The 9,779-nt window shown below is 38.3% G+C and overlaps 1 protein-coding gene across 2 annotated transcripts in view; it reads right to left on the reverse strand.

Annotated features, from left to right (window-relative positions):
* ZFAND4 (zinc finger AN1-type containing 4) overlaps positions 1-9,399 on the reverse strand; it is a 21,608-nt gene extending 12,209 nt beyond the window's left edge. For both annotated transcript variants that reach the window (XM_009277724.2, XM_009277723.2), the window contains exons 1-4: positions 9,140-9,399; positions 1,677-1,752; positions 1,523-1,590; positions 795-981 (exon numbers count right to left, since the gene is read on the reverse strand). In XM_009277724.2, the coding sequence (XP_009275999.1) occupies positions 795-981; positions 1,523-1,590; positions 1,677-1,752; positions 9,140-9,323 (515 nt within the window). In that variant the 5' untranslated portion in view covers positions 9,324-9,399. The remainder of the gene's footprint in view (positions 1-794; positions 982-1,522; positions 1,591-1,676; positions 1,753-9,139) is intronic.
* Between the last annotated feature and the right edge of the window lie 380 nt (positions 9,400-9,779).

The raw sequence follows: 9,779 nt of genomic DNA on the forward strand, positions 1-9,779 counted from the left end.
CACCCCCTCCCAGCTTCTTGTGCACCTCCAGCCTTCTCAGTCGGTAGAGCATGGGAAGCTGAAAAGTCCTTGACTAGTGTAAGCACTACCTAGCAACAACTGAAACATCGGTGCGTTATCAACTTTGTTCTGGTCCTAAATCCAAAACACAGCACTGTACCAGCTACTAGGAAGGAAATTAACTCTATCCCTGCTGAAACCAAACAAACACAAAAACCCAAACCCAAACCAAAACCAAACCAAACCAAAACGAACCCCCAAACCAAAACCAAAACCCCCCACAGTTTCTCTGAAACTTCAGACAAACCCTCTCAGGATTTTGCACTGCTAATCTACTATCTTCCTGAATAATCATTTGGTCAAGTCATATCCATACAAAAGTTTATGCTGTGAACAGAGAAATGTTTATAAAACTAAACAAATGCCTTAAGATCAAAGAGAAAGTACTTAACAAAAGTTTTTAATATCTTTATTGCCAAATTGACCCTCCTGTGAAATGTTCCCTTTTAGAAAGGGCTGGAATGTTGAGAATTGCCTCAAGCATGAGGTCAGCTTTATCTCACTCTATTGACACACACAGAGTGACAGACGACTGTCAGCATGACCACTGACCACAAAGTACTACTGTATTGTTAGGCCACCCAGCTACACCATTTTAGTAGCCCTTGGGGCACAGTTCTTGCAATATTCCAGGTATGTTCCAGATATTCTTTTGACAAAGTCAACAAATAAAGCTGAAAATTATACAGCATCCTCCTTCTGAAGAATAATATAAAGATTAAAACCAACTTTACCTCAAAGATTCAGATAACGGCGTTAAAGTGCCATCTCCCCGATCTACCACACGGAAGAAATTCAACTGATCTCCTTCTCGATATACTAAGAAGGTAACTTGTTTGTTGGATGGCCCTTTCTCCCAGATCTCATCTCTACTGGGATCCATGTATTCAGCCATTTCCCTGATAGGGTCTTCCACAGGAACTACAAAGAGAAAAAACAGAATAAAACCATATTATTATTATTACTGTTTTGATCACCTTTGAGAGCTCAGCTCAGTTTACAATGGGAATTCCCAACCTAGAAGATATGCTGAGTGTTTTCCAAGTGAAAATTATCAAGGCGATTTCTCCATTTTAATTCCTTATAGATGATCCACATAACCAAGTTTATCATCAGACTGAACCAATGCCCGATTCTTACTAACCAGATTTTAAAAACTCTATGTATAATGACATTACAGTATCATTTTTTCTGCAGGTGAAGAATTGCTGATTTTAAGACTTGATGGTTCTATACAAACAAAGATACTTGTTAAACTAAGGGTAAACAAAATGAAAAGGATGGTGCACTTGGTATGCTAAAGAAGAAAAGATGGAAGAAAATCCCTCCGTTTTTGTTAAGTATTTTTCCAATTAATTTGGAACTGAAGTCTGCGCATCTAAAATGCTTAGCTAAGAAAACCTGTTTACAGTTATAAGATGTTGTATGAAAACCATTATTTTTTAACTGAGTTAACACTTACCTCTTCTAGTGTTAATAGGTCCACCTCGCATAGCCAGAACTAACTTCAGAGTGCAGCCTTCCGAAATGCTGTAAATAACAATAAATAAATTTTTGTATTTGCTTATGCTAACAATAATTTAGAAACATTCATTGCAATTTTATTCTATACTTACTTATAATCATTCAAACAATAGTCATCCTTCAGCTCCGTATTATTCCAAATTAAGTGCTGCTGAGAGACAGGAATACCTAAACAAAACAAACAAACAAACAAAAGAGTATTGGTGGGAGGGCTTTTGGGGAGTTTTGCTTTTGAAGAATGTGGGGGTAACGGAGGAGAGGCGAGAAAGAGGATCACAGGCAAAGAAGAAAGGAAGCAGGACAAGGACAGGCACTTGAGCAGCCTTCAGTCATGATATCCAGCCTCCCAAATAGTTATTAAGAACAAAGTTAAGGTTTTCAGCAGGCTTGTGCTCACACTCGGAGTTCAATCTTTTGGCTCAATAAGGGGTCTGCAGAAGTATTCAGTGGCTTCAGGCTTATTGAATACTTACTCTCTTCCAGTCATCAGATGAGGGAGGTTTTTTTCCCTGTTACCTGTACCTCAGAGCTTTACGTCTACTGACAGAAAAAACAGGATAAAACTTCTAACTACAGAACTGCTAAATAATTTAAGCACAGACTGATATTCTGTATTACTCGCAGTAAAGACAAGGTTGCATTAAGGTAACTGGTGACAGCTCTATTACAGTGGTGACAACTGTTGTTTTTATCACTGCTTATTTTGGAACCTGAAAGTTCACATGTACAATATAGTACCGTAGCAGTTAGTCAAACTTCGTACTACAAACACTTTTATTTTGTTGTGGGTGTTCTTTTAGGCCATCAGAACATTTTATTACTTATATCCAGTAACACTCATTTTCAACTCAAGTTCTGGGACAGATTTGGCTAACTATTTTTTGTTAAAAGGAAGCAAGCATACTGAATATTTATTCCTTATTAAAAATCCGTATTCTACACAACGATTAACTTTGTTTCTTTTTGCCTGCATAGTCAAGTCATTTAGATGCAGATGTAATACGCATTAAAGATAATAAGCATAAGCTGGTAGAACCTGAGGTCTTCACACATTTTTACTAGAATGCTACCACTGTCCAAATTTTGGATAGAGTACAAACCAGGATAGTTATAAAAGGATGAGACATCTCAGATCACCAAAAAAAAAAAAAATTAAGGCTAATAGGAAGATGAATAGTTGTCTCTTTTGCCTTAAAAAAAAAAAATCTTCCCTTCAGCATCAAAAAGTACTGTTGTTCAATTTGTCTAGTGAAATCCAGGTAATTAAGATCTCACTGTGCACTCCTAACAAATTGTAATTAAAATGAAAATCTATAGAGCCCAAGAACTACTTTTTCAAAAAGGTCTAAACACTACTCTTCAGACTAAGAAACAAAAGCTATAAATACATTTTCCAAAAGGTTGGAAAGACAAGTAACCTTATCTTATACTTTTATTCACTGCATGTTCAGATACTTGAAAAGGAGATGCAAGTAGCAACGCTACACAGGAAGACTTCCCAAAATACATCTGGCAAGAGGAGAACACAAAGATCAGAGTCTTCCCGGTAGTTTCCAAAAACATCTCGGCTTCCCAAGGCTTGCAAGAGTGCTTAGCAAGCTGTGGAAAAAGGTCAGTTAAGTTGCCTGTTCCTAGCTGGAAGAAGGGCACAAAGCTACCAACACCCATCACCAGCAAGGAAGAAAAGGGGGCCAGATTCTGGTGAAAGTCCAAGCAGATTCAACTGGCAAGTAGGAGACATGCTAAGTGGACATCCCCATGCAGAAGAGGGAAGTGCACTTTGGAGGACTTTTAGAGAAGACAACAATTTCCTTTTCTCACCACAGCTCACATCTAGATCTTCTCTTTTATGAACGACCAACACAACTTTACTTCACTTGGATGGCATTTAACATGAGTCTTGTATCCTCTGAAGTCCACAAGACATTTATGAGGGGAATATGTTCATATAGTAGACTAACATAATTGCTACTACCCTGCCAGCTATTTAATAACTGGTTATTGGTTACGTTTCAAGTCCGCAGCATAAGCAAAACAAGAACAAGCTGGCAACTGCCAGCGAGTCTACAGTGAAGTCCTTTTCTGTGTTGTTTTGCAGTCTTCTGATTACAAACAGTCATTACTGTCTGCATTTGTTATGGTTTCAGCAGCCTCCAAGGAGCAATTTCCAATTACTTTGATAAACTGAGAGAGTATTTGTTAAAAAGGCTGGCTTGCAGCTGGCAGTGCTGCAGTGAAACGTGTTTTTCTTCATTTAACAGTGACAATGTATTTTTGATGAAATGAACAGATGAAAAGACTATACTCTGCTGTAATGGGAAACAGACAAGTCTATTACTAATTCCCTTTTATGCTGCTTTCTAAGAATTCTATATTTATACACAGAGGAAATGGTATGTGCTTTATAGGTTCAGGTGCAGGAAAATATGCATCAGCTGTCCCTTTTCTGGATTATAATAAGGCTTTCTTGAGGAGACATTTGCACATGAGATCAGCATGCAAAATTGGCAACAATAATGAGAACTGCAAGATACCCATCCACTATCCCCTCTCCCTAAGCAGCATGTTACTGTATCACTGGCCTGCTCTAAATCGGTATCGAGAAGAGAGGAAAGTAGGGCAATAAGCTAAATCTCAACACTCAAATGGAAGTGGACTAGCCAGGCGATGCTACAGGAGGACAGAAGAGTCTGCAGACTGCCTATTGAAATGGCTGCAGATGTGCTGACAATCTGACCTACTAAAATGGGGGGAGGAGAGAAGTAGGTACTCTATCCTGTCTCTGAATCAGCGTATCAGATACACCCTTAAGCTTCACTCCTTTACTCTTTCTTCTGGCATGCTATGTATGCTCACTAGAGAAACTGATGTGGTCAAGTCTGACCCAGAAAAAACCTCCTGTAGATTTCAGAACAAACTTGATTTTATGTTGTAGGTAGAAGGTTACTATGTTCAAAAATACCACAAACATTTCAAAGTCAAAGTTCAAACAGCGTACTTATCTTTCATCCAATATTGAAATTGCTGGAGAGTTTCTTAAACATTTACTTTTTGTTCCTGCTTACAGAGAGGCTGGGCTGACAGTCTTATTTTCCCCCACAAACTAGCTACACTAGGGAAGAGGTGCAAAGGTTCACAGCTTACAGCAGCAGGACCGTTTTCATAACTGTCAAACCCCCCAGCTTTCATCTGCAGGATAGTAAGCTTCGTTAGTGTAAACAGTGGTCAGTACTGACCTACTCTTTATCCTAGCGACTGACAAAGAGGAGACTGTAGCAACAGCGAGTCACCAGTAACCGAATGCAGGCCCACAAAATTTCCTGACCGAGGTGACCTTATTTACACCTTCCAGATGCTGCTCTAACCGTCTGATCTGGGCACAGGCTTGCATTTGCAGAAATATTTTCCCAGCTCAGACAAGGCATAAGCTTAAAAAAAGCTTCATGAACTTCATCAAAGTCTTTGCCAGCACAGTAAACAGGCAAATGACAAAGCAAACAGGAGACATAGAGGAAAAGTAGCAGACAGAAGAAAAGCAAGATTGGTTCTGTTAAAAACTCTTTACACTTGTGTAATCCACTTACTCCAGTCCTGACAGAAGCATAGGTATTTTCTTTAATGCAAGTAGTAATAAGTATCGTTATGACATACTCTGCATTCACAGAATATTGAAAGAAATACAACATCCAGAAGAAGTCTGCTTGATATTCATCCAGTTCCTTTCACTTAAGGTGAAGCTGCTGTACGTAGGCAGCAAAATGACAACAGCAAAAAGACCAAAGCAAAATAACAACTCTCATGATGAACTGAGAGTACACACATGTACAGCAAAAAAATTATTCTTGCATCTGTCATTCGCTGCAACACAAGCACTCCAAATTAAGATGTACTCTGAAAGCTAGTTGTTTTTCCCCTTTACAATAATACAAGAACAAGAGAATACCTAAATTTTCATCTAAAAAGGCAGATGTTTCACATACGCAAATCATAAAATTCAGTTGCAAGCAGTCACTGAGCAAACCATGACTGAGTTGGGTTTTTTTCTCATTTTAAAGCAAGCTACGTAAATGAAGGCCTTAACACTCCATACTGTAGAATGCAAATTAATTCCCACAAGTTAATAATAATAATACCAACACCAAATCCCAAACCCCACCTCCTCCCTTGAGCCGCAATCCTATCTTACTGAGCAAACATGTTTACAGGTATTATCTATGGTTCTTTAACAGATGAAAGAATTAACCACTATAGGAATACTCTATCTGAATGTTCCTTCTATAAAATTCAATATTATAATTGGTGTTTCCAAATGAACAATACTAAACTTTGTCCAGCCCAGCAGCTACCAAGACTTTTGCAATGGAGGAAGTAAGAAGAGATCTTACCAGATTTATTTAAAAAAAAAAAAAAGCTATTTCCTTTTTCAATGAAATCCTGCTATTTTTAAGTACCATTCATGTGTTAAAGCTCAGTCTTTCATGTCACCTTGATACTCAGGTACCATCCTAACCATGTCCATCAACACATGATCCTGCTTTCAAATACAAATAATCATCAACAAGTAAAACCCATGGAGTAGTCAGCACTGCTGGCAACACTATGCTATGCTGCTGGCTGTGTGTATTCTAGCTTTTATGCCACCAGTAGAGACAAAGGGAGCTATTACTTCTCCAGTGTACCATTTTAAAGGGCTCATTCAGTGAATCTGAGACTAGGAGCAATTTATCCTAGGTGGCTCCAAAGGTCAACATTATAACAAATCTAAATTTCTGGATACCAAGTGCTTACTTCGCATGGAATGTATTTGAGGACAAATCCCTGGACCTGATCCAAACACACATCAGATCATCTTTAACTTCAATTTACAAGTAGACTTGCACTGAAATTTCAGATGCATTAGAACCCATTAATAATTTTTTACCCATATTCTTTACTGACTAAACCCAACTGGAAACAGAAAGCTGGAGCTCTGGAGCTCTATCTTAGTAAGGTACCGATGTCTACTACAGCTGTCTAAACAAACCCTTTCCACATTAGATCATTAAAAAGGCACCAAGAATGACAAACAGTATCAGAAGTATACAAAATTCCTAACATGCCATCCACATTATCCTTTCTTATTACAGTGCAGACAGTCTACAGCTATTGATATTCCAGTTGTTGACAAAGATCAGTTCATCTTGATTCAGTTTTATTATTAGCCTCTTACAATTGGAGGCATTGGTGACATTTGAACAAATATGTTAACTTCTCATACGATTCTAGATTTTGTTCTTGGAGATCTCAGGTCTCAGATCATTTTCCCAAAACTTGTCTTTTTGTGTGCTTACATACCATCATCCTCAACACCCAAATGAGTCCACGGAGAAAATACACATACTAGGGACCCTATATAGTCTCCCAGCAGTGCAGGAGGCATTCTCCAGCCAGAAGTGCAGCTTAAATTAAAGTAGTTCACACCCCACGAGTTTCACTTTTTGTTACTGTATCGTGTCATAACAGCAGCAGAAACAGGAACAGATGTAAGCTTTTTGCTTCCCATGCTAAATCACAACAGCAAAATTACTTTAGGATTTTCACTCCACCTGGGTGATTCATTGCTTGAACTTGTGCGCTATAATAGGAACTTTGCCACTGAAAAGTTATTATTTTTTTACATGCAATAGCAACCCCAAATGCAACATAAAATTAATTTGTCATTGTGTGTCCATCCCCTTCATACATAGCTGATCAATCTGTTTTCACTCTGCATCCCATAAATCATATTAATCAGGACATTACAGATATTTTAACTCTGTTCTGGAGTATCAAGGTATTTCAACTGACTTCCAACAATTCAATGATAATAATTAAGTCTATACAGCAGGCACCTCGGCCATTAATTACCTTATCATTCTATGAACTACAACATGTGAACAAAATTCTGCATAAGCAATATTATAACTTTATTACTGAGCTGTTCTTCTAATAAGAAATTATGATACTTTTGTAAGCTAGGCACACTCAGCCTACAATAATAAGCTGTAGGTATAATTCAATATATCTATTCGCAACCTCCTGTTTTGGACTACAAGAAATTCAAATTCCTCTTCCACACATCTCCCACTGGTCTCTTAGTGCATCCTTAAAACTCACTCCTTCATCTATACTGTCCAGATAGCCCGCCTTCTCCTGTACTCTATTGCCTATGCTCCCTTTTAATTCACTCTTAGTTAGCATTCTATCATATATCTGCTTGCATCTCTCCTACGCCTATATTCAATCATGAAGAAAAAACCTTTCCTTTTCTTGTTTTACCTCTAGCCTCCAGGAGCATCTCAACACGTTCTCTGACTTGTGATTAATTATGGCCCCATCCACAGGAAGCAAAAGCATAACCACGTAGCTGCACTAATGTAGCTACACTGATGTAAACCCTAGTTATCTGCATGGTGGAGCTTCTACTAAGTGACCTTACTAGCAAAAAGTCACCCCTATTGTTGCAATGCTTCTGTGTTTTAAAGACTTGTGCCAGCTACTTTTTCTTACGTCCATTAGCGCAGATTTCTTTAAGAGGAGGAGAGTACCTTAGATTCAAGTCCAAAGCATCATATTACATCTCCCACAGGGTCGGTTCCACACAGACAGAAGCATGAAAAACATGTACAGGTACACTGGGGAAAGACAGGATCCCTTTTCTTAAAATTTGCAACTCCAGTACTCTCAGTTTGTGCAGCTACACAGTTCTTTTAACTCCTCCAAAGCGAGAAAGAAGATGCAATGCTGCAAAGTAGCTAAAGTATGTATATATACGTATTTCAAATCACATTCTTTCACACAGGATCATTCTCATCGTAGAGCGAAAGGGGTGAGAGAGGACTAACCTACATCTTTTCTCCTTCCATGAGGACCAGGACTGGCCTCATAACTCAAAGGAGGTTTTCACTTTGCAAGACATACCAAGTTCATCACTTTTAAGACAAAGTATTGCTCAGCCAGACCTCTACTAGCAAAAGATCACTCACCTAAACAAAATACGAATCAGTAACTTCAAGCTGTCTTTGGGGTTTGCCTGCACTGCAGTTGCTCTTGTGACTGCAGTATCATAAACCATAAACTGCCTAACCTAAGCAGCAACAGCCATAGCACCTAGTTTAAAGTATGCTCAGACAGTTGCAATATAGACATACTGCCAGACTCAAGCTTCTAACCTTGCTAGTTAACAAACAACTTATGTCAGAGAATCCTTTCAACACCAAAAATACTATATCCCATATAATATCAAAACAATTAATGATTTACCATAGATTTTTAAAATTTATTTTAATAATGATATAAAAAAAAGAGCAAAAATACCAATTCCAGTGAAGCCTAAGCTATGAACTGACAGGAAAAGGAAAGAACAGAAAAACAACCCAATTCCAACTGAACCTAAGCCATAAACTGCGCGCCTAGCTTATACATATTACTGAACAAGTCATTTAAATTAACTGGTTTGATTTTAGCAATTATAATTTGTAAGACAAGACTTCCTCTAAAGCAATAAAGCTTACACTGAAATAAGAGAGAACAGTACCTTCCAGTCTTTGAATTTTAGCTTTCACAGAAATAACTGTTTCAAAGGGGGAAACGCGCAGTTCAAAGCATGTTCCTGTGAGCGTTTCAATGAAGAGCTCCATGGTTTCATAAAAAGGAAGCTTGTAGTGAAACGGTCCCATATTATCTTCATTGAAAAAAGGAGGCTCTTTCTTGTTGGCCATTACAAAGGATTTACAGCTTCTTTGTAAGAAGATCTGTCAGGAAACTACATTCCATTTCTAGCCAAGTCAGCTTTGAGGACAGGTGTGGTGCATTGCTGTTCATGTTTGGGATTTTTCACCTATAAAGCAAACAAGCATAGTTCTAACAAGATCTGAACATAGCTGTTAGAAAGAGTTTCAATTTATTCTTGATGAACAATAAAATAGCTATTAAGAAGCAGTAAAATAGTATCTAGGTCGTGCAACAGATAACCGCAAATTATATTAGTGACACCGTAGTTTTGGGACTCTGGTTTCAGTCAGCATTCGAGGTCCTATCTACTACCTTTTTGTTTTGTTTTCACGAGCGACATGACAACCCGACCCGCGATATTAACGCCCAAAGCCTCCCGACGAGGGCTGAGCCCTCAGCGGGGTCAGAGCTGGAAAAAAAAAACTCTAGAAAGACAAAGAAAC

This window comes from Aptenodytes forsteri, unplaced genomic scaffold (genome assembly GCF_000699145.1).
Source record: "Aptenodytes forsteri isolate BGI_AS27 unplaced genomic scaffold, ASM69914v1 Scaffold15, whole genome shotgun sequence".
Taxonomy (NCBI): Eukaryota; Metazoa; Chordata; class Aves; order Sphenisciformes; family Spheniscidae; genus Aptenodytes; species Aptenodytes forsteri.